At 39.0% G+C, this 26397-nt stretch overlaps 1 protein-coding gene across 2 annotated transcripts in view; it reads right to left on the reverse strand.

The window, feature by feature from the left end:
• The window catches only part of LOC106066198 (inactive tyrosine-protein kinase 7-like), a 224050-nt gene that overhangs the window by 19905 nt on the left and 177748 nt on the right, over nt 1-26397 (reverse strand). For both annotated transcript variants that reach the window (XM_056022222.1, XM_056022223.1), the window contains exons 5-7: nt 10385-10532; nt 8618-8748; nt 3419-3548 (exon numbers count right to left, since the gene is read on the reverse strand). In XM_056022222.1, the coding sequence (XP_055878197.1) occupies nt 3419-3548; nt 8618-8748; nt 10385-10532 (409 nt within the window). The remainder of the gene's footprint in view (nt 1-3418; nt 3549-8617; nt 8749-10384; nt 10533-26397) is intronic.

The raw sequence follows: 26397 nt of genomic DNA on the forward strand, positions 1-26397 counted from the left end.
GTTCTTATGCAATGTCGGATCTTCTGAAGGAATTATCTCTAGCCCGTCGACAAGATGGGCGGCAGCTGCTTCCAGATAAGGCGGCTTCACGGGGGCTGGCGACCCCCAAGCATACGTCACAACACAATCAGTGGCTTAGTGGGGCGAAAATGAAACACTTGTTGAAATGACAAACAAACAAACAGACTGATGTTGTCATGGTGACGTCTGGTCCATGCATGAAGAAGATGGATACGTGTAAGTGAGTGTGACTATGTTAGTGTGTGTGTTTGTGTGAGAGAGAGAGATGGGGTAGTTGGGGGTGTTGGACATTCACGTGTAGAGTCCTTTGTGAGTTAGTTTGTAAGTAGTTGTGGAAGCTGAAGAGTGAAGAAGTGAAAGAGAAAGAGAAACTTAGCTACATTGAGGAGAGGAAGAAAAGAGGAGAGATGAAAGAGACATAAAGAGGGAGAGTAAACAAGAAGAGAGAGAAAGAGGCACATTACGATATCAAGGAGTAAACATTTAAAACACACATTTTGTTACCTAGGGAAAAAATTAGAAAACAACAAATATGTCGTCAATGATAGAATTAATATGTCGTCAATTATAGAATTAATATGTCGTCAATGATAGAATTAATATGTCGTCAATGATAGAATTAATATGTCGTCAATGATAGAATTAATATGTCGTCAATGATAGAATTCTGTTACGTTCGCAGTGGAAAGTAAAGGAGGTTAGGGGCCACATGATACCCTGGTCGTTAACCGTTGGTCTATCACAAGGTCTCAGACGTGTACTCTATTCTCTCATAGAATCTTCCTTATGTTTGTTAGCAACGCTATATTCATTAAATTGTCTCGGAGGTGCGGTGGCTGAGCGGTAAAGTCTTGGCTTCTGAACCGGGGTCCGGAGTTCGAATTCTGGTAAAGACTGGGATTTTTAATTTCGGGATCTTCGGGCGCCTCTGAGTCCACCCAGCTCTAATGGGTACCTGACATTAGTTGGGGAAAAGTAAAGTGCTGGCCACACGTTAACCGTAAGCCACAAAAACAGATGACCTTTACATCATCTGCCCTATAGACCACAAGGTCTAAAAGGAAGCTTTACTTTACTTTTCTAGTATTATCTCTTAACATCAATTCGGTGTCTATTATATCATAAGATTGTTTCTTAGAAGGACTTCACAGTTTTGCAAGTGTGAATTGCCGCTTAACTAACTATTGGAGTATTTAAAATTCACCATTATATTAGTGATTAGATTAACATCAATATCATATTCACTAAACTTTGAGACACTTGAGGACAGAAGAACAAAAAAGTAAAGTAGCTATAATACTTAAAACACTAAACTATGACTTACAAATAGAAAAACCAAAACCAAATGAAATACACAGAAAGACACAAAGGTAGAGTCACGTTTCTTATTCCTTATGCTAGAACAAAGTCTTCCCTAGTGCTGTTAGAAAGTGGAATGGGTTGCCTGAATCAGCCAGGAAAACCAACGACTTTGCAGATTTTAAATCATTTTCATTTTTACAAAGCTGATATCAACTCACTCTATATGTCTCTATATGTCTCTTTATATCTGTATATGTCTCTATATGTCTCTATAGGTCTCTATAGGTCTCCATAGGTCTCTATAGGTCTCTATATGTCTCTATAGGTCTCTATAGGTCTCTATAGGTCTCTATATGTCTCTATAGGTCTCTATAGGTCTCTATAGGTCTCTATATGTCTCTATAGGTCTCTATAGGTCTCTATATGTCTCTATAGGTCTCTATAGGTCTCTATATGTCTCTATATGTCTCTATAGGTCTCTATAAGTCTCTATATGTCTCTATAGGTCTCTATATGTCTCTGTATGTCTCTATAGGTCTCTATAGGTCTCTATATGTCTCTATAGGTCTCAATATGTCTATATATGTCTCTATATGTCTCTTTATATCTGTATATGTCTCTACATGTCTCTATATGTTTGATACAAATTTGAATACGTTCTAATAACTTAACCCATTGGGAGGGGGGTGACACTTAACTACCAACATATGTTCAAATGAGGGAGTGGTTTGAACAACATTAAGAAGCTATTGTATTTTGTTTATCGTCTGATGGTAGCGTCCTTAGCAACCACACTGACCTACATAAAAAATTGCGGCTGTATGTTCCTCCCCCCCCCCCTTTTTTTTTTTTGTTGTAGACTGGGCTCACAGACTAATCTGACTCTATATAATTCATATTGCGTCTACGTATCACTGGGCCCCCCGTTCTTGGTGGGCCCCTACGCAATGCTTGGATTACCTCCCACGAGTGTCACTATACGAAGTTGTAGCCAGGGAAAGCCTTATCGCGTGCCTCAAACGGCATAGCCAATGTCATTTCTGCACCGCTGAGCCGTTCATTCGCCCGGGGGACCGGATACGGTGCTCTCATTAAGTTAATTATTCAACTGCTTCTTCCACGTTGTACCTGGCCATGACAAAGGTGGTCACGGCCTGAAGGCCATAAAAGGAAAATGGCCGGAACAACGGTCCGATATATAAAACATGTCTACCGTCACGCGAAAAGAAACAAAAAGCTACATCAGACATTTTCAAACCAACAAACAAACTGTTGACCTCATTTCCGGTTCTAGTTCAAGCATTAGAAAAAAAAAAAAACTATCAGAATACATTTTTATATCATGTTAAAAAGAGATACAAGACACCGATAGCAAAGACAAACAGACACAAACACTCTTTTGTTTCCCTGGCAATTAAATCATTAAATAAGAACAATCTGATATAAACTTTGTCACATGTAAATTATGAGTGAGTCTGGTGTGAATGTACACTTTGGTTTCTTATAGTTATAATGTTTTTTGTTTGGTGTAATGCACTAATTGTAAGACAAATTTCCATATGGACAATAAAGATTATTATTATTATTATTATTATTATTACTATTATTAAAATGTGAATCTCATAAGTTATAGAAATATGACATTTTCAAAAATTATCCCCAGTGGGAAAAGCCGTTTTTGCTTTTGTGCAGTGAGTACTTCCGTTCTTCCGTCTGTCAAGTTTAGATCAAATATTTTGAAGTACATATCCGAAAAGAAGTTTGTTGAAAACTGTATGTAACTAATCAGACAAAACTTCTTTGAACATCAAATAGAATAATTGATTGAAACATTAATTTTATTTTTATTTATATCTATATCTATCTATCTATCTAACTCTATATATATAGGCCTATATATATATGTTAGGCTAAATTGTGTTGTTAATTGTGCTCATCTGTGGCTATAGGAGACTTTTGATCACGAGAACACAAATAGTGTTGTTTTTTTTATGTCAAACGATATAATTAGAATTGTGCTAGTTGGGGGTTTGTCATACCCGACTGTACAGGTTCTCCCTTACTCACTAATTCATTCAATCGCTCACTCACTCACCTATACACAGGCTGAGGTCTTCCTACAGGTGGGAACACTTTGATCTCAAACCTCTCCTGAACCGGCATCACGATAGGATAAGACATCATCAATCGCGGTTCAAAGTTCATAGGAGTGATGTCATCTAGATCTGTGGAGAGATGCATAACATACAACTTTTTTTTTATCTAACATTTCCTTAAAGTACATTTTGTATTAGACTTTTAACCTGGACAATACAATGTAAAATGGAATGCTTAAAAAATTTGGCCTATAATTTTTTATTTTTTTTTTTGTGGGTCATATCTTTAAAGATATTTTTTTTTTGATAATTTTTTTTTTATTTCCCGGGCGAGAAATCTCAGATTGCCAGACAGTTAAAATAAAAACCCTGGCCAGTGTTTACATGAAGGAGATAGAAGTGATGAAAAGGTTTTCCCGATTCCTCTCTTTCTCTTCTTTCTTCTCGAGGCGATACAGAAACTGTGCCTCTTGCAGGATGAGATGGGGGGCTGAACTGATGTCGGATGTGACGTAACTCCTCACCCCCCCCCCCCCCGTCTCACGAACTGGGAGAGCGCGGAAATGTTAAGAGATAGCAAATTAATAGCCAATTAGAGAATTGTGTTCCTGAGATACTAAGCAGCCGGTCAACTGGCAGAGATAATGCAACAAGTATAGACAAAGAAAAAAATGTTGAATACACACAAAAAAAAACATTTTTTTTACATTGTCCATGGTTTTAACGTGAGTGCAGATAGATAACATTTGAACTTAGTTTGTGAGTGTTAAAAGCGCCTGACCGTTAAAACGAAAGCTCTAGGATCGAAGCCTAGTTTGGGATGTTGTTTTATTGTTTTCGAGGAAAGGATAGATAAAGGTAGTACTTTATTCAGATTATTAACCCAAAAATTTGACCATCGACTCAACGAATGCATCCATTAGGCTGGATGAAAGATGTGGGTCACTGCGCTGGCCCTAATTCATCGTGTCCATCGAAAACGAAATTAAAAACATGATTCATTCTACAAGAGACATTGTTCAATTTTGTTTTTTTATAACGGGGTGGTCGAGGGTTTAAGCTACTGGCTGCCAAGCCAGAAGTTGTAGGTTCAGGTCCTGTTTGAAACACAGGCAAGTTTTGTTAAACTTTTTATGTAAGCACTAAATGGATGTATAATCTCAGCCGGATTCGAACCAGTTCCCCTTATCATTACCTGCTCTATCTATTGCTCGTTTTAGAATTGTTTCTTACTTGTAAAACACGCTAACTAATGTTTAGTTATTCCCTAGTGTTCCGATAGGCCTAAATAGGTGTTCCATGAATTTCTGGAACAATTAACTAGTTGGGCCACCCTGTGAATTAATCTCTCTAATAAAAAAAAATAAGTAAAATATTCCGCTAAATACTTCAAACGTGCGGAGTGTTCCAATAAATACTCCAAATGTGCGGAGTGTTCCACTAAATACTCCGAATGTGCGGATCGTTCCGTTAAATACTCCGAATGTGCGAAGTGTTCCGCTAAATACTTCAAACGTGCGGAATGTTCCAATAAATACTCCGAATGTGCGGAGTGTTCCACTAAATACTCCGAATGTGCGGAGTGTTCCGCTAAATACTCCGAATGTGCGAAGTGTTCCGCTAAATACTCTGAATGTGTGAAGTGTTCCGCTAATAATCAAAATGTGCGGAGTGTTCCGCTAAATACTCCGAATGTGCGAAGCGTTCCGTTAAGGAAACTGTTTTGGAAACACTGTTTAGTTGATACAACCAAACTAAATGCACCTAGAATAAATAGGAACATTCTTAAAGGGGGGGGGGATGTGAACACTAGAGGATTTGATCTCAGACTTACTAGTACACAGTGTAACTTACTAATGACCACCCTCCTCCATTCTGTGTTTATAGACCGACCATTAATAACTGCAAGACGTTTTGTTGAATTATTGGACGGAATTTTCGAGCCATTCGTGACTTGACGTCACCATGAGCCATTCGTGACTTGACGTCACCATGAGCCATTCGTGACTTGACGTCACCATGAGCCATTCGTGACTTGACGTCACGGCCAGGTTCAAAATGTGACTTCAGTAGAGAAGTTTGCATGATGTCACTTAACCATCTGACATCAGGAGAGCTGGAGACCTACTCATCACGCGCACACAAAGACTTACTCACATGTACACATCTTTAGTGCGTTTCTTCTACTTTTTGTTTTTCTTTTACCAGTAAATCCAAGAACAGTTTTGATTAGCAGAAATTCCAACATGGAAAGGGAGATAATTAAATCTTTTTTTTTTTGTTTGTTTGTTTCTCCCTTTGTGTCTGCGTTCTATCTGTACATTGAACGGTGAGAAATGGCTAACTTGAGCCTCGTTTGAGGCAGCACGGGAACTGTTGACAAGGAAGACAAAACACCGACGCCTCAATGCCTCAGGACTAACGCCGGCACCTAAAACAAAACAATTTCCGTTTGTGTCAAGCATTGTGATTGGGTGTTTGGTATCGCTCCTGTAGTGAATAACGTTAGATAAAAAAAACAGGAGTATTGGGGGAGGGGGGGGGAGAGCGTGGGAGCACCAACAATAATTGAAGAATATGAGAAAGTGAATGTGATAGCTACATGGCAAACAGTTTGGGGGTACAGAGAAGGGTGGCGTGAAGGGGAGTCCGTAATGTATCAGTGAAATTTCAATAATAAATCAATTCTGGTCTCTGATCTTACAGGATTGCAGTTTTGAACTGTGTCACATGATTTACAGACAAGTGAGTTGATATCTTTTAAAGGATGTCCATTTTGTAAAGTTGGGTTTGACATTCTCTACATTCTCTTAATTTTCTCCTGGTCTAGAGATACGCCCTTGTTATTGCTAGAGCTGAATGTTAAGATGCTCAATGCAATATTCTAGTATTGTTAACTTGAGTTCAATGTGTATAGTCAAAGTCAAAGCAAAAAAAAAAAACAAAAACCACCTATTGTTAACATCACACCAATGAACACATATCTTTGACAACATAGCCAATAAACTCGTATTGTTGACATCATAGCAAAAAGCAGGTACAGTTGACACGACAGCAATAAACTCAAATTTTCAAAATCACTGCAATAACCTCGTATTGCTCAAGTCACTGCAAAAAACTCGTATTGCTCAAGTCACTGCAATAACCTCGTATTGCTGAAGTCACTGCAATAAACTCGTATTGCTCAAATCACTGCAATAACCTCGTATTGCTCAAGTCACTGCAATAGCCTCGTATTGCTCAAGTCACTGCAATAACCTCGTATTGCTCAAGTCACTGCAATAACCTCGTATTGCTGAAGTCACTGCAATAACCTCGTATTGCTCAAATCACTGCAATAACCTCGTATTGCTCAAGTCACTGCAATAGCCTCGTATTGCTCAAGTCACTGCAATAACCTCGTATTGCTCAAGTCACTGCAATAACCTCGTATTGCTGAAGTCACTGCAATAACCTCGTATTGCTCAAATCACTGCAATAACCTCGTATTGCTCAAGTCACTGCAATAGCCTCGTATTGCTCAAGTCACTGCAATAACCTCGTATTGCTGAAGTCACTGCAATAAACTCGTATTGCTCAAGTCACTGCAATAACCTCGTATTGCTGAAGTCACTGCAATAAACTCGTATTGCTCAAGTCACTGCAATAACACACTACAACAGTAACGTAGTCTGCCTTAGGGCATAATTAATATTAATAAAGTCCAACTATTGAAATATTAAAATATTTTTCTGTTTTCTGGTCTGTTTTTTTTTCCTGCCTTCAGTTTCTACAGCACGCGCTTCAGAGACACATCTATAAAATATTCACAATGTTTTAATATGAAAAAGATCCCTTTTTTTTTGTTCTCATTGTATTGGGTAATTAACTTGGAAACTAATTGGTGCATTTTAAAGTAGGATTAATATGGACTCTTCAGTGCATCACTGCTCATTTAAAAATGATTATGGCTTAAAAAGACGTTAACATATGAAATATTTATAAATAATAATCCAGAAATATGTTTCTTTAAATAGTTCACTTTTATGACATTTCGCATTTTGTAAAAAAGCTTTTTTTTTTAAATTAGCTTTTTTATTGAGCATTTGTCATTATAAGGCATGCTCTATGCATTGTGGTTCAATCTCTTTTGTGACTTGTAGGGGGGAGGGGGGGCTATCTGATAAAGGTTTTACTTTGCTGTCTTGTGGTGCTCAGTACATACAACTCACGTTGAGTCGGGATTCAAGCTAGGGAGCCAAGCAGTTTTAATCACTCAGCCACACTCAACCACACTCAACCACACATCCCACACAAGCTAGACGGTGGGGGGGGAGGAAGATGTTGCCGTTTGTGCAGTCGTGTGTGTGTGTGCGTTTGTGTGCATGTTTTAACTTAAATAATAAAAAAAAATAACGAGACAAAATTCAAATTTATCAATGAACTTTGTTGTAGCAGACGTCAGGTCAAAGGTCAGTCGCCCGATGGCACGTGACATTCAAATGACAAAAAGAAAACCAAAATCAATTCAATTCTCGTCAGTATTCGGAACTCATTTTGGGAAAAGTTTCAATGGAGGTGTTTGAATCATGAAATGACCTTGACCTTGTCCATCAAAAGATCAACGCTAAAAAGGCCTTGCTTCTATTTGAACTAAGATTCTACCCTCTCTATTGGAGACTTACAAACTAACAGTTGTGCACAGAAATCTGTTCTTTGTGGACACATTTTATTTGTCATTTCATTCAACGGTGCAGCCAAATTGTTACACGGTTTTCAATTGTTTGGAGGCTAAGTGGTAAAGTGCTTGGCTTCCGAACCGGGGTCCCAGATTCGAATCTTGGTGAAGACTAGGATAATTAGTTGCGGAATCTTTATGGCGCCTCTGACTTCACCCAGCTCTAATTGGTACCTGACATTACTAAGGGAAAAGTAAAGGCGGTTGGTCGTTGGGCTGGCCATTGACACCTTCGTTAACCGTTGGCCACAGAAATAGAGGACCTACAGATCGCAAAGTCTGAATGGGGGAACTTGATTTCCTTTAAAATGTATAACTGATCAATACTTCCGTAGTCTGGTAAACCGGAGGCACCAAATATCTTACTATTTATGGATTTGCCTCAAAGTATGAGCATCTCTCATTTGCTGTCACTAAAAGTGCGAAACTAAACCACTACAAGTCTCAAAGTTAGCGAAAGAAAAGTAGCGCTTGCACTTACCAGCTAAAGCCAGCTCTGCTGTAAAGGTCTGCGCGGGAGAGGTCATGCTAAGTCCCTCGCATCTGTAGTTCCCCTCGTCAGCCTCCCTGACTTTTGGAAAGTACAGGGATCCATTAGGATACACCTCGTGCCTGTGGGAGAAAGTGTATTATACAGGTACTGAACTATGTATACCACAAGGTCACACATATTAACGCTTATCTTATCTTATAAATTACAGACGTTCCTTCAAAAGAGAAGATAATATCATCCTGCTTGTATCCATATGTTATATCTAGAGACTTAAACATTTCCGTCATTTGCTTGCTGGGGGGGATTCATGCAAACCCGTTCGGAGTTACAGGAATCGGTCTTAGCATATTGAAATAATAGTGAAGATTTATCATTCAGTCTATCTGAGTATTTTATAAGTTGTTTTATTTTATTATTTGTAAATTGTGGTTCAGTGTTTTATGTATTATTGCCACTTTACTTTTTAGTCTAATTAAAATCTTGATGTCTATGCAAGTTTATAGTAACCTATTCTGTATCTCTAAAAGCTTCTAGTACTATTTCCCTTATTGATAGACTCTGTTACAGCTACTGCCAGATGCGAAGTTAAAAAAAAAAATAAATACAAACGAATTACTTAAGTCGAGCGTATTAACCAATAGACTATAGTTATAATATAAAATAGAAATGGTCTTTGTCTTTACTAGAGTCGGATTAGCTGTGTTGTCTATGGGGAACATATATGTCTGGCGTGCCAGCATCCAATATGCTGTCGGGGCGGCCACCAAAATGGGTCATATTGAATGGCAGCAGAACCTTTCCCCTTTTAATGTACTAGCTTCTAAAGCTCATCTAAAAGCCTCAATACATCCTAAAGTAACTAACAACATAAAAGCTTATATTCCCTACAGGCCTAGGATCAGTGTAAATTGTCAACATATCTACGGATACATTTACAATGAGACGCAGTACCGAAGTAGATCTCTAAACACTAAGAATGTTTACAATAGTATCCCGTCAGTCACTGAATTAGCTTAGGTTTTAGAATTATGATTTTGACACCCATAACACCCCCACACACACACACTCTTCCACCTGGTCCGTGGAGACCAATAACTCGTTGCCACGTCACAAGGTGAATGATCAGGTCTGCTATAACGATTGGTCTCGCTTGAGACCCAGGATATGACCTACTTCCTGTGACGTCTTTGTCATCAGTTACTTTAGATGAGCCGGTCAACAAAACATTTTGTAATTGATATACATTAACTTAGAAATATCTTTTATCTGATATAGAGGTGCAGATAGAAAGTGGAGATAGATTGGTCACACCCTTAGAATAAATACCAACAACAGAGCTAGACAGGCCTTAGAGTGGAACACTGGGCACAAGACGTAGACAAAGACCAAAAGTGGCGACACAGTGGACTAGATGAAGCCCCGAGAGGACAGGAAAGAGCAGGGAAGCCATTAAAAAACTAGCAAGAGACCGTGGAGAGTGGGTGTTTTTACTGAGGCCCTATGTTCCACGAGGAACGAAAAGGAAAGATAATGATGAGGATCTTATATTTAAATTACTTTATAAAAATTTTGAATCAATATTGAAATTACTTGTTTCAAGTATATCTCGACATTACTTTTTAAATTGCAATAATGTAGTCTGCAACAGACAAATTAAAGATGGCGTCTCTTGACAGAAAGCGGCATCGATTTATCAGACATTCTGTCACACACAAACACACGCAAACATGCACGCACATCAACAGAAGCACTGACCTGGAGCTGTTGGACAGCTTCTCGTAGTTACTGAACCAGTCGATCCTGATGGCCCCTTCAAATGGACAGTCCAGTCTGGCATCTTTGTGCTTTAAGGCCAGAATGAATGGCGTGAAGAGGTCAGTCTTCAGTTTTGGCGCCCCATCAGCTGAAAGTTGAAACCAATGTCAAAGTGTAAGTTGATACTGTTACTGCATTAAATAAGTGTAATGAAATATACATGTACGTCAATGACGAACGTAGCTTCGAGACAGTGGGACTCGTACTTGTAAAAAAACATGTAAAGTTCATCTTTCAGATCTTGCAATCAATATGGCAGATAATGTTATGGTCATCTGTTTCTTTTGCCAATAGTTAACTAGCAGGGTTTCATGTGGCCAGCACCATGACCTAACGTATTTACTTTCCCCCAACTAAAGCCAGGTACCCATTAACGTTGGGTGGTCTCAGGGGGCGCCCTAAAAATCCCGAAATTCAAAATCACAGCCTTCACCGGAATTCAAACCCAGGACCCCAGGTTCAGCGTTTAACCACTCAGCCACCGCTTTTTTTTCTACCCCAGGTACGCCTAGATAGTGAAATATGAGAAATTTATTCATGTAAATATAACGAGGTGGTATAAACAATTTCAATAGGATATATGTAATAGGATATGTGTAATAGGATATGTGTAATAGGATATGTGTAATAGGATATGTGTAATAGGATATGTGTAATAGGATATAATTCCGATATATGTAATAGGATATGTGTAATAGGGTATATGTAATAGGATATATGTAATAGAATATATGTAATAGGATATATGTAATATGATATCTGTAAACCGTGGACATCGAAAAAACACGGGCCCTCATCTCTGGAAGAAAAGTGTGTCAAACGTTAAAATGGCCGGCTCCTCTACCACCAAAGCGAAAGCCACTTTAACCTGCGATATATGTGGACGGGAATGTCTCTCCAGTATAGTGCTCCACAGGTAAATAAAAAATGTGTTTGACGAGATGAACCATAGTCGTTACGCCTGGAGGAGACCAACATAACAACATAACACCATAACATAACATCCAACGGACTACAGACCAAACAAATTGAAAGAATAATCTGTTGATATCCAAAATCCAAAAGCGAATATCAAATATATAATTTTTTTTAATACAGCATTGATAGCATTAATCCAATTACATTTAAGAACAATCTTGGATTTGGGTAGGAGGGACTTCGAGGGAGATCTGCCATTAGTAGGCGCTTAAAAAACTTAACTAGAGCCAAATCTCATTTAAAAAAAAAAACAAAAAAAAACTAGTTTACATCGGATTTGAACTAGAGTTCGTCAGTTAGGTAGCTAAGCGCTATAAGCCTTTGAGTAATCTTACACAATTACTAAGTTATAGCCGATATATTTTTTTTTAGGTAAAATAATCAGTTAACTCAAAAACTTATAGATCACAAAAGTGTCCCGCATGTTGAATCTGAAATCGGAATAAAAATATGAAATACTTATAACTGTAAAATTTGACTTAGAAGACAATTTTAAAAATCTCTAGTGCAAGAGAGGATACAACAAGTACCATATTTATCTACCCATTGGGGCAGGGGTGCCCAAACGTTGTCCTTAACAGACCACATCACACATTCTGAGTAGTTAGCAGAACACTTGCTTCATTTTTTAGAGTAATTAATTGACGTGGTGGCCTACTAGTTAATTATTCCAGTAGTTCGCGGAACATCTATTCAGGCTTCGCGGAACACGAGGGTACCACGGGACACAGTTTGGGAAACACTGCATTAGGGAATAAGACGGGCTTTTCTTTTGAAAACAAAGTAACCCGAATGGATTCCAAGTGTTCCTGCGGCTATTTATCAACGTCACGTTCTGTGACTATCATGGGTTTATTCAAAATATCTTTCTAAAACTTTATTCCAATGGGAAATCATTTGTGACACAATATTCTCAATTAGGTTTTTAGGAGGATGGGTTTTTGCTATGTGTACGAGTCTTCGTATATTTTTAAAAACTTTTCATATGCCTACTTATTAGGTGTTTTAATTGATGACCACATGCAGGCCTAGATTTGTTTATAATTTTAGGTTTAAACATTTTATATAATTGTGGACCTAAATGTGTTAATAATGTTAGGCTTAGCATATATGTTTATTTATTATTTACACGCCTAGAAATGTTTTTGTTTTATATTACGCTCATTATTATTTTGAATTAACTTATCGAACTGTAAACATTTATATTAAAAGAACCAAACAGCTCAGCATTTAAAAAAAAAATCTGGCTAGTCGAGGGAAAAAGCGAACCTCTAATTTTACCATCATATTTTGGAAACAATTTGGTCGCACCATGCAAGATTGAAGATATTGCAAAACTTTTATGAGGATGTGCAAGGGTTAACGGCGAGCAGGATTTATGTCTCACATCTCCAGGCTAAGTACCCTAAGGGATCATTCAATTCTCTAACAGGATCCTGAAATTATTATTCTTTTTCTTTTACACTAAACAAAAACGTGAACTAAGCCAACTCAGCCCTTTACTATCACTAGGGGCGGTAACTCTATAAGTATCTGTTACTTGATCAGCAGACGATATCCGCGCTCATCTTTGATGACATCCAAGTAGCTTTTTTGTTTTCAGTTCACCATTTGTTGTACAAGTCGTTTCTGTAAGACTGACTCGACTCTAACGACTTCCAGCCTACAGGATCAAGTCCAAATATTTTGGATTTTTCTTCCAATTGGATCTCAGACGAACACATCAGTTTGTTATTGTACTCGGCAAGGTACACTCGCCCATAAATCATCTCCAACTGGGGATTCCTGAAAGCGCAGGCACCGCCGCGTCCCGATTTGCACGCGCTGCGTATAAACCGGTCTAGACACAGACAACGCGAAAAAACGCCACAACACCAGAGCGACGCCGGCAAATACACGGCCCAGCCGTTTAAGCGGAGTTGCCAGAAGCGTGCCGTTGCTCTGCATATGAAAATTGCCGTTCAATTGAGATTTAATGACAGCAGACATGGCCGCTAATGCCGCATAATTACAAAAACAAATATGTTTGGATTACGGGTTGATGTGGCCGCGATGCCGGTTCAAATCTGCACAAACGATTGCAGAGAGGCTTCGGGACTCACTCATTTGTTAGTTTCTAGTTTATGTTTTGACTTCCTCGCCTGGTACGAATGCTTTCTCCTTTCACTTCTTGAGTTCGTTTTTCCCCCGTCTGCTGTATATTTGCTTATGTATCTATCTCTATTACAATAAGCAAAAACATAGAACTAAAATACATAGAACTACCAATTATTGTAAAACTTAGAGCTCTTCTTATATAGACGCAAATATTATTGCGTCAGTGAAAGAGGTTTTATTTTTTTTATTTTATTTGTCTTTACGTGTGATGTGTCGCAATTGGAAAATCAACGCAACATGGTCTCAGCCAAAAGCAGTATATTATACATACATCTCATAAATAAAATTAACTTCAGGCCTTCAAATCAACGGTAGAATATCACTAAATTTTATCAAGGCTACTTTGATTTATTTTTCAGTTTCTATTTCAATCATAACATAACAAAGAAATCAAGGGGTCTCAGAAAATGCAAGACATTCATAATGTACATTAGCACTCCTCGTAATGTCAGTGTATGTTAAGTTAACCACAATCTATTTTTTTTTAAATGAAAACTTGCTTTTGGTTTTTAGGTCTATGCATAAAGAGAATTATAAAAAGAAAATCGACTCGGTTGATTGGTTTAGGGCTTAGTCCTCAATAGTACATTGAATTTTTTAAAAACTAACAATGACGTTCCAATATCAGTCATTGATCGGTGAATATCTGATTGTTGAATGTTCGATCAGTTGACCTCTATTCATGACCATTCAGCCAGACAGAAGCTTTGTGGGGATATTTCGTTAACTGTTCGTTGCGTTTTAACCCAATCTTGTCTAATCTGATTTTGATGAAAAGCATGCGTTAGAAAATAATGAATTTTTTCGTTGTCTCGGGCAGTAAAGGGTTAAGTCGCTGACCGTATAAATAGTTACATTTGTCTACACTCAGCAGACGAGTGATTACTTTCTTCAAGTGAATGATCTCCATGTTTGCTTCGTCTTCAAATAGAGCCATCCTGTTTGCACCATGTTTTACATGCATAACAAAATAAAATAACTTAATGCATGTAAAAAAAAAGAAAGTTATAAAGAGAAATGTGGAGGTGACATAATGAAAGAAAAACTTAATAAAAGGGAAAATGTACGATTAGGAAAGATTATGAAATAAATAGACGAAGAAACCGTGGCGCAATGTTCCCCTTTCAGAATTAGCGTTCTTTGGGGTAGATGATGTAAAGGTCATCTGCTTCAGTGGCCCATGGTTAACGAGGAAGTCACGTGACCAGCAACAACCCAACTAATGTCAGGTACCCATTAGAGCCGGGTGGACTGAGATGTGCCCTCAAGATCCCAAAGCTTAAAATCATTATCTTTCACCAGGATTCGAACACGGGACTCTGGGAAGCCAAGCGCTTTACCACTCAGCCACCGCGGTCCCTTACATATTGCATGCATTTTTTTCTTTTAAATCTCATTATCAAACAGATTTTATTCCATTCGGGCAACACCTATACAATTTCGAAGGTACGCTTGGCCATGAGAACGATAGAACTGGTGCATGCGGGGTCTTGCCCTGTACGGAAACAGAGACACCCTGAAGAACATTGTGTACCAAGCTACAAGAGAGTGCTCTCGCCATGGACCCTTAGTGCTTGGGGGCTTACAAATAGTGTGTTGTTTTTTAAGACCCGTATGAAGATTTATACATAATTATTTGAATACAATATTTATCTTCCTATTCTCTCTTGCTCTCTACACGTTCTCTCTTTCTTCTTTACACTCTTTTACCTCTTTCTTTTTTTCCATCTCTCTTTCTTTTTCTTCAAAAAGAATTTTACACAATTCTAATCAAATCATTAAAATTTCAGACGGGGAAAAAAATCCTGAATAGAGTATCGATACCCTACAAAACTACCTTTATACTCTATACTATCTAAACATATAGTAATCGATATATTTTGGCATCAATACAAAAAATTGCTGACGACCACTTTAGACAATCACGCTGGGTTGAAAGGTCTCATTCGTTGGGATTGACATAGGAATTGGTGCTTTAAGTAACCATTGATGAGAGTTCAACAAGCCAGGAGTTCTACAGTCTTCAAAACAGTCCTGAGTGACCAGATGATAATATTCCATTCCCCTTTCCATCATGTTCTGGTGTTTCAATTGTGTGACAGACCAAGAGTAGCCAGTGGTCAACTGTTTGAGTTATAATCCTGATACTATACTGATACACAAGTAATACTGTGTGACAGACCAAGAGTAGCCAGTGGTCAACTGTTTGAGTTATAATCCTGATACTATACTGATACACAAGTAATACTGTGTGACAGACCAAGAGTAGCCAGTGGTCAACTGTTTGAGTTATAATCCTGATACTATACTGATACACAAGTAATACTGTGTGACAGACCAAGAGTAGCCAGTGGTCAACTGTTTGAGTTATAATCCTGATACTATACTGATACACAAGTAATACTGTGTGACAGACCAAGAGTAGCCAGTGGTCAACTGTTTGAGTTATAATCCTGATACTATACTGATACACAAGTAATACTGTGTGACAGACCAAGAGTAGCCAGTGGTCAACTGTTTGAGTTATAATCCTGATACTATACTGATACACAAGTAATACTGTGTGACAGACCAAGAGTAGCCAGTGGTCAACTGTTTGAGTTATAATCCTGATACTATACTGATACACAAGTAATACTGTGTGACAGACCAAGAGTAGCCAGTGGTCAACTGTTTGAGTTATAATCCTGATACTATACTGATACACAAGTAATACTGTGTGACAGACCAAGAGTAGCCAGTGATCAATTGTTTGAGTTATAATCCTGATACTATACTGATACACAAGTAATACTGTGTGACAGACCAAGTGTAGCCAGTGGTCAATTGTTTGAGTTATAATCCTGATGCTATACTGATACACAAGTAATACTGTGTGACAGACCAAGAGTAGCCAGTGATCAACTGTTTGAGTTATAATCCTGATACTATACTGATACACAAGTAATACTGTGTGACAGACCAAGAGTAGCCAGTGGTCAACTGTTTGAGTTATAATCCTGATACTATACTGATACACAAGTAATACTGTGTGACAGACCAAGAGTAGCCAGTGGTCAACTGTTTGAGTTATAATCCTGATACTATACTGATACACAAGTAATACTGTGTGACAGCCCAAGTGTAGCCAGTGATCAATTGTTTGAGTTATAATCCTGATACTATACTGATACACAAGTAATACTGTGTGACAGACCAAGTGTAGCCAGTGTTCAATTGTTTGAGTTATAATCCTGATACTATACTGATACACAAGTAATACTGTTTGACAGACCAAGTGTAGCCAGTGATCAATTGTTTGAGTTATAATCCTGATACTATACTGATACACAAGTAATACTGTGTGACAGACCAAGTGTAGCCAGTGATCAATTGTTTGAGTTATAATCCTGATGCTATACTGATACACAAGTAATACTGTGTGACAGACCAAGTGTAGCCAGTGATCAATTGTTTGAGTTATAATCCTGATGCTATACTGATACACAAGTAATACTGTGTGACAGACCAAGTGTAGCCAGTGGTCAATTGTTTGAGTTATAATCCTGATGCTATACTGATACACAAGTAATACTGTGTGACAGACCAAGTGTAGCCAGTGGTCAATTGTTTGAGTTATAATCCTGATGCTACACTGATACACAAGTAATACTGTGTGACAGACCAAGTGTAGCCAGTGGTCAATTGTTTGAGTTATAATCCTGATGCTATACTGATACACAAGTAATACTGTGTGACAGACCAAGTGTAGCGAGCGGTCAATTGTTTGAGTTATAATCCTGATGCTACACTGATACACAAGTAATACTGTGTGACAGACCAAGTGTAGCCAGTGGTCAATTGTTTGAGTTATAATCCTGATGCTATACTGATACACAAGTAATACTGTGTGACAGACCAAGAGTAGCCAGTGATCAACTGTTTGAGTTATAATCCTGATGCTATACTGATACACAAGTAATACTGTGTGACCCAAATACTAAATAAAGTTTTATCCTAACACCTATCTCTATCTCTTTCTGTATTTCTCCCTGTCTTCATGTCTCTTTCTGTCTCTATGTCTGTCTGTCACTCAGACCCTCTGTCTCTCTCTGACTCTCTTTCTTTCTCTGACTGTCTTTCTCTCTGTCTTTGTTTGTCCGTCTGTCTGCCACTCTCTCTCTCTCTCTATCGTTCTCTTGTATTACACCTCACAGAACAGTGATTGAATGCTTTAAAGTCATTAATGAAAAATATACGGAATTTAATTATTTCAATTATCTATCATTTACACCATTCAAAGCGTCGGCTATGCGGCAACATTATAATGACAATATTTTGCAGTAAAATAGTAACTATTAAGGTCATTCTTCTCTGAAGCTTACAGACTGGTCATTTAGGGGAACTGGGAATGCCTAGATAAAAAAAAAGTAGTACTTTTATTGAAGGCGTCCATAGTTACTTTGCTTTTCGTATATAAATAGTGCATATTGCCCTAGAATTTTATTTTTTTAAATTAAGAATTTTTATTTAACTTTTCATAATAGGTTGCACGTGCTTTACATAAGTTTGTTGTTATTTTCATGAAACATTCTTTAGGAAGGGGAAGGAACTATTACCCTACCCCATGTCTGTTCTCCCCCTGAGCGTCTGCCCAGAGACGACCCAGTACACTGTATATCCCGTCGCCATCTAAGCGTGTCGAATCGTATAGCTTCCTGAATGTTCTCAGGGAGGCGAAGGGCTGGTCATGCACTGACTATCCCTGGACTTATATAGATCTAGTCAGCGAGGCTGGACGGGGGGGGGGAAGAGGAGATAAATAATGAACTCTTCACTACATCCTCGGAAGGATAGTCAGACGGGTGGAAGGATAGTCAGACGGGTGGAGTGATGGACAGATGGAGGTCAAGCTATTTCGTTTCAGACATATTCATTTAACTATGTCCAGCGCCAGAAATAAAAAGTGTGTGTGTTGGCGGGGACGGGGGAGCAGAAATAAAACTTGATTTGTTCTCAAAGACATACGAACTGCTGACAGAGAAGAGCAAACTCTATGATGGACAGAGGGATGTAGTGATAGACGCCTTGGGGATGGGGGGCGCAACTGCTGCCACCCCCTCCCCCCACTTTGTTTCGTTTCTCGGGTTGAGTTTTTCCCCCTTGTTTTTCTACCATCTTTATTTATGACGCCCGCTGGGTCTGCATGGTACAGAGAGGATAATGAAAAAGTGACCAGAGAAGACGAAGAGACAGTTCTTGTCAACAGCTGATGGGCTTCACGATGATATCTAGATCTATGAAGCATCATATTGGCTTGAGACTGTCCAGAAGAGGTGTCTACTAAAAATATATTCGTCTTGCAGTAGCGATCCCCAGCCGGAACAAAAAATGCCTCCCTGATCGTGTGGTCTGCGCTTCGGACTGTCAACGCGAAGGTTAAGATTTGGAGCCCTAAACACTTCTATTGAGACCATTACTTATTGAAGGTTTGAACCTGCGACGTCGCAACCTGTTGACAGTGAAGATCCAACAGTCGTACAGACTTATGACGAAGCAACGAGATATTGTCTCCATTACCTGCAGGTTGAGAAATGGCAGATCAGTGTTTAGGTCTTCTATGACGCTTTCTCTCACTTCGATCCCCCTGCAGACGGTCCTGTGGGAGGTTTAGGCTGGGAGGTCACGTCTAATAAAACGTCCCAACCTTATAAGTGTGTGGGAAAGGGAAGTAACCTAGAATAATGTTATCTCCCTTTACATGCTCAAAAACAAAGATTTACTACTGCATGAGGTGAAAGACTGTATAATACAATGAACATGCGTATATGTAACCCTGCCGGACCGTGTAAAGCTGACGAAGGTCCTCTGTTTTACTTGGTCCGGAAGGATTACGTATACGTACGTTTATTATGTTTTTACGGGCGTGTCCGCGTTGAGATTTAAAGTGTTGACATGAAAACCAGGGTTCATCGCAGGCAACTATTTAGGCCTGCTGTCACCTCCCCAGACAACACATTGACTGTAAAGAGTATGTTTCCATGCATTTTATGCATTTTTTTTTGTAGAGAATGAGGCTGTCGTTTCACGCTCATAAATAATAAGCTCAGGGATTGTTATATCAAATACTTGCGCCGTTCTAAGTAAGACAGATAACCATTCGCCTTTTTCTTTTAATAATTATAATAATATAAGAGAGAAGTTTAATTACTGACATAAGATGCCCTCGAAAACAATGTACCACGAACTTATTTTAAAAAAATAATTCACTCGTAAAATAAAGATTATTAATAATAATAACAAGCCTAAGTTTAGCTTGTCAAGGGCGGCAGAAATAAGAATGGCGCCAGTGAATAATATAAGCTGGAGCCTCTCTCTTGGAAATCAATGCACGCATGTGTTCAGTGAGTGCTTATACTTTATTCACGTCACTTCCGCTAAGCGCAATCCCAGAATACACACACAAAAAAAGCGGAAAACGAAATATGAAAAAGAAGCACGAGACATTCATCTTAGTAATTAACATAGTTCTTTTTTTGTCCCATGATAATACATCAATACACATCACAAATATTAAATAATTTATGGCCTCGGCTAATGATGAAAACACACACACACACACACAATACAAAAGACAACAAAAACCTGAAATTTTTCTGAGCCAGTGATTGGAGATAAAATGAGACTCTCTGTTTTCATATGGAAAATTGTCCGCTTCTTGCCATGTTTCTACTTTTTGTTTTTCCAGCGTTCATGACGTGAAAGTCGGCACTGACAAAGCAGGTCAATACTAGTATTAAAAACGTCCCATTGATTATTTGTTTCGCTATTAACATTTTGAAAAGTCGCTTATAATTTTTTTTAAGAATCTCATATTGATCAGAACCCTTAATGAGATGGACATAAATTGTTTTCTTTGAAACACGTAATTATCTCGTAATCAACTCGTAAAAACAATAATTGCATACATGATAATGACTCGAATCATCATACATTTTACATTTTTTTTTTTTTTTGTAAAAAAAATATATATATATAATGTAGAAATATAAACAGAGGCATGAAGTCTGAGTTGTACAGTGCTTGACTGCTAGAAACGAGAGGTCTCGGGTTTGAATCTCGGTGTGAAGACCGATTTAGAATAGTGAGTTTTAAAGGACGCTTCTGAGTCCATCAAACTCTAATGGGTACCTGACATTGGATGGGGAAAGTAAAGGCGCTTGGTGGTTGTGCTGGCCACACAACACCCTGCTCGTTAACCGTCGGAAATAGAAAGAGTTGATCTTTACATCATCTGCCACATAGATTGCGAGGTCGGAAAGGTTCACTGAAGTAAACTTTTATGTTAAACAGATGAAGAAACAATAGTCTGTTTGGTGAGGGGAAGGGTTCGAATCTTCTGCCAGTGTGAAACTTCAAAAGTAAACAAGGAAACATTTTGCTAAATAGAAACATGACAGGTGAATGACATAAATCTTAAAAACATTATTTGAATGCCATACGTCATTAAAGGATGAGGTGACATTTGAACGTCAAACATCATTATAAGGCATATTATCAAAATGTTTACATGAAATTTTGTCCTAATATTTGTAAATATATAATGAACACTCCTTGTCAGTACACAAACACCAAACAATTCACCCTCCCCTTTAGAGCCTCCCTTATGCAGTACACAGTTACCCATCACTGCACCATCTTGCCGTGTAATACATCTATCTATATGTTTCTTTAAATTTGTTAAAGATACAATGAAAGTACAAAGTAGTCGACCACATTAGTACACCCAAAAAACAAATTCCTCGATGCAGTACACAGTAGCCCATCATTGCAGCATTTAGCCTACCTATATAAATATCTCATTAGTCAGCCAGTAATCCCTTCATCAATATTCCATCCCCTGCCCGGGACGCGGCTGTATTGACCTTTTAATATCGTTCTAATCAATCGAACTTTCTACCAGAGCACAAGTGACCTAGGAATACATTCTAGAAAACTGCCAGTTAGATCAGACTAAACTTGGCCAGGTCGACACGGGTCAAATCCAGCCTTTTGTTCAGTTGAGTTGACGAGTCTGTCCTCAATATGTCCTATGTCTTAAACACATACAATGCTGTCCTCAGTATGTCCTATGTCTCAAACACATACAAGTCTGTCCTCAATATGTCCTATGTCTTAAACACATACAAGTCTGTCCTCAATATGTCCTATTTCTTAAACACATACAAGTCTGTCCTCAATATGTCCTATGTCTCAAACACATACAAGTCTGTCCTCAATATGTCCTATGTCTCAAACACATACAAGTCTGTCCTCAATATGTCCTATGTCTCAAACACATACAAGTCTGTCCTCAATATGTCCTATGTCTCAAACACATACAAGTCTGTCCTCAATATGTCCTATGTCTTACACACATACGAGCAACATTTTCCCATCTACAGCTGCACATTTATTTTGAGCTATTCCAACAATTAATTTTCCAATTACAGTCGAGCCTCGGCCATTGTTATCAAGTTAAACAACTTTTAAGATTCAAAGCCACATAAATTGAACTGTAGGGGTGAAGTACAGTAGTGGCTTTGTATCGACTTTTGCTACTATTCTAATTAAGTCAAAATTAAATAATCGATTTCCTGTAACTAATTCTCAGATGTTCAAGAAACAATGAGTTTAGTTCGAGAATCGATACTTGCAATTATTTTCATAACTTTTCTTCTTGTTATGTAGAGCACGCGATTAATGCATCGATGTGAATGGAAAAATATAAGACTTGAGTCGGACAGATTTCTTTTCAAAAAAGTGTCGGGCGATTAGTGTCCAGCACTTCTACCATGTCATGTCCTTCGCGCTATGTCCTACATGTCACGTCTGCGTTTCATGTCCACTTATGATGTCCTGCGTGTTAGGTCCTGTACGTCATGTCTTGTTTGTCATTCATGCATGCCAAGTCCATATGTCATGTCGACATGTCCTGTAAGCATGACATGTCCTGATCGTCCGGCATATTGTGTCCCTTGTGCCATGTCCTTGGAGTCATGCCTTGAATGGTCAGCATATCTTGCCCTTTGCGGCACGTCCAGTATGTCATGTCCTTGATGGTATATCCTGCATGTCAAACATATCGTGTTCTTTGTGTCCTACCCTGCTTATACATCATATAATACCCTACACGTCAAGTATATAAAATGTCCTGTATGCCATGTCAAGCATCTTCAGCTAATTCTGTTCATAAATCATCTCTTAGTAAGCTTCCTCCTTTTTTATAAATATCTTATTCAATTTTCTTCAACCAACTTTTTTTCTATTTTGTTTTCTTTAAACCTCAAGATAAGAAGTGCTACACAGTAGTCGGTACCATCACAGGTATAGCCATAAGAATACAGTCATTGTGTAAGTGCATGTATACGTCTATGTAACACTAAATGAGTATATCCATTGAATATAACTCTGGTCCGACGAGACGTAGAATGTCAAGTTAAATAGCGATACGTCCATGCGGAGTGCAGGGGACAAAGGAGTGAGAGGAGGGGGGGGGGGCGATATATTTTTATCTATAAGTATTACATACCAAGGTGTCTGCTTAGATCAGGGTTGAGCCCCTATGCCCCTTCCCCTCACACCCACAGCAATAGCTGTCGTGACGATAAGCAGTAGATCACACTTGGGGCGCCGTGCACAAACCGCTGCTTGGAGGGGAGTGGGAGATGAGGGGAGGCCTTTTATTTCTCTTTCTTGCACTCTCTCTCTCTCTCTCTCTCTCTCTCTCTCTCTCTCTCTCTAATACACTGCGATGCCCTGATCCGGGACATTAACTCCGGCTCTCGGCGAGCATGTTAAGAAGCGATAAACTTTGAACACAGAACTAACGGTGCTTTCACAGTCAACACACAAACAGGTTAACACCAAGTCGGTAATGGCTTCCAAGAACAAGCCCCTAGGGGGGTCGATAAGATTCAATTGGAAGAAGTCAAGACTTTGTAGCTCAAGGGAAGCATTAGGACTGTTACTTTTAGCACACCATAAGCATACTTGCGAATCAAAGTAAGCTAAAGTGGCATTGTAATTCCGTATGCAGCAAAGCAGTGGCGGCGCGGGGTGCTGCAATGTTGTGTGCGGAACAGGGTGCATGGCTTTTAATAAAGTTTATTAATCTTAATATAAAAGTGCGAACGAATATTATTTGAAAAGTTGTCACAATATCTTCATGTTTCGGATGTTGTTTCAGAGTTGAAACTAATCCTAAGTCCTAGTCCAAACCTCCCGCAGGACGACGGGGGTGGGGGGTGGCAACAGGCGGGGACCATTGAGACGAACGAATGACATTCCAGCGCTCATTCCGCACGACCAGTCAGCAAGTGTGTGTGTGTGGGGGGGGGGGCTAAAGTATAGCAAAGAAACTTGGCCTGAGTCACATGTTCCCCTTCAAACTCCACGTGCTGTCGATATTTTGCATCAAATCAAAAGAGAGAGCCCAGCAATCCATTTGACCTTACCCATCAGGACCTTAAACACTGAGACCATTGTATTTCACTACTTCACAAACACACAAATACACATACGCGTCCAAACACATATAACTTTTAACCAAACCCTTCCCCATTCTTTTACCATCATGTCTGCGTAAATCTCTGATGAAGAGCTTATTTGTTAGCCAACAGTGTACATTCAATTTAAGCGCTTATATTTTCAAGAGCAGTTTTTTACTACAACCTGCCGACCGCAGTAGCGTTGCGTGCATCTTTCCTACGCTGAGCGTGACCTCAATTTTGCGTTCCTATTCCTCTACGTGTTTCATGTTAACCTCATTTCAAGACTCATCGAATTTGGTCACACTTGGAAATGTGATTTAACCCCAAACACTAAGCGTGTTTTTTTTTTTTTGTTTTAAAGTAGGATGGGAATGCTAAAACAGTATTTGAATTGATCGTCTCAGGACATTGAAATGGTCGTTCCTGTTCATTTACTTGTATCTATACTCACGCAACACATTCACACGACACACGCACGCACACACGGGGAAGCAATCTTCGTCAATCCCCTCTATACTGGCCAGGCCATCTCTTCATCACCACACACTCAGATGCGAGCGCATGCATGCATTCACACACAGACGTACAAAACTACAGTCACACAACACACAAACATATGGGGGGGGGGTAAGGGAGAGAACTTTAATGCGCCTAGAAAATACGACACTGTTGTCTGCCCTTGTTTTCACAATTACTCAATTATGGAGCGTCACTGCCAAGATTCAAGAAAGGAAGATGAGTAGAGAGGCGTTCAAAAAGAGATGAAATAGAGTAGAAGGAATGGAAGAGGAGGAGTGAGGGTTTGGAAATATAAGAGGGAGCAAAAAAAGTCTCTAAAAGAAAAACAAAACATTGTCAGAAATCAGCTCCATAATGACCCATAATTTCTGCCTCGATGGACGCGCATTGAAATGTCCGGGATTCTGGAAAGGGGAGCTAATTTCCCGGAAGTTTCGGCATTACATCTTTCTTAGCGATTCGATTTGCTTCCCTTGGAATACTGGGTGACTAATTATTTGAGTGAGACGGTCACTCCACACGTAGACAGCTGAGACTAAGCTGTGAACAGAATCTCAATCATTTAGTGGCTGTTGCATGTGTACCTTGGTGTGTGTCTTGGTGCGTGTGTGTCTTGGTGCGTGTGTGCGTCTTGGTGCGTGTGTATGTGTCTTTGTGCGTGTATCTTTGTGTGTGTCTTGGTGCGTGTGTGTCTAGGGCGTGCGTGTGTCTTGGTGCATATATCTTTGTGTATGTTTTGGTGCGTGTATTGGTGGGTGTGCGTTTCACTTAAAATGTGTTTTGGTGCGTGTGTGCTATTCTGGTGCGTGTATCTTTGTGTGTGTTTTTGGTGTGTGAGTGTGTGTCAAAAAGATGCTTGTTATTAATGTGTGTGTTGTCTGTGTGTTTACAGATATCAGAGGAGATTTTGTAACGGAATTAAGCGAAAATCCATATTATAGGTTTCGTATGTTTCCACAGCAAAAAACAATTGAAGAAAATCAACAGTTAAACTCATTTCTATGTCTTAAATTTGGTCTCCAGCTCTTTATTAAATGTTCAGTATTGATATGGTCAGAAAAGGAAGCCCAGATCAAGAGAGTCGCCTGTTTTTCTTATTGAGGTCATGGCTTTTTGTAGCTACACACAATGCTGATTCTTATAAGTGCTACAAGGGGTTCGAAAAGGTCCGTGGTGCATTTCGAAGTGTTTCGGCAAAAGACAGACATTTGATTTTCGATTCGAAGGAAAGAAAGACTCAGCAAGAAACGATAGAAAAAAAGGCAAACATTTCTATAGTACTATTTTCCATGATTCTATGATTGATCTGTTTTAAACTACAGAAAACATAGAAACAAACAAGACATAAAAAAGAAGAAAATCGCTGGAGAGATTTCAATGGAACGATGTTTGGTTTAGGCCAGGGGTTCTCAACATGTGGGTCGCGACCCCCTTGGGGGTCGATTGACGATTAGCCAGGGGTCACCAAAGACCATCGAAAATATGGATTGTTATTGTCTATTCTTTTATTGCTGTATGTGTGTGTGTGGGGGGGGGTCGCGGCAGAGTTGTGGATTGTTTGTAGGGGGTCGCCGAGCATAAGAGGTTGAGAACCGCTGGTCTAGGCCATCTATAGCTATTAAGCTATTACATCCAGAACCTATGTTATATTTAAGCCATCATAAATATATATAACCTATCATTGATAAACTTTAATGTGCCCGGGTATAGCCAAGATGGTGTGAAATCAAGACTTTAATTAAACGTCTAGACGGACTGATATTAACGTTGACATTTGAAGTCATGGTC

Source organism: Biomphalaria glabrata, chromosome 3 (genome assembly GCF_947242115.1).
Source record: "Biomphalaria glabrata chromosome 3, xgBioGlab47.1, whole genome shotgun sequence".
NCBI lineage: Eukaryota > Metazoa > Mollusca > Gastropoda > Planorbidae > Biomphalaria > Biomphalaria glabrata.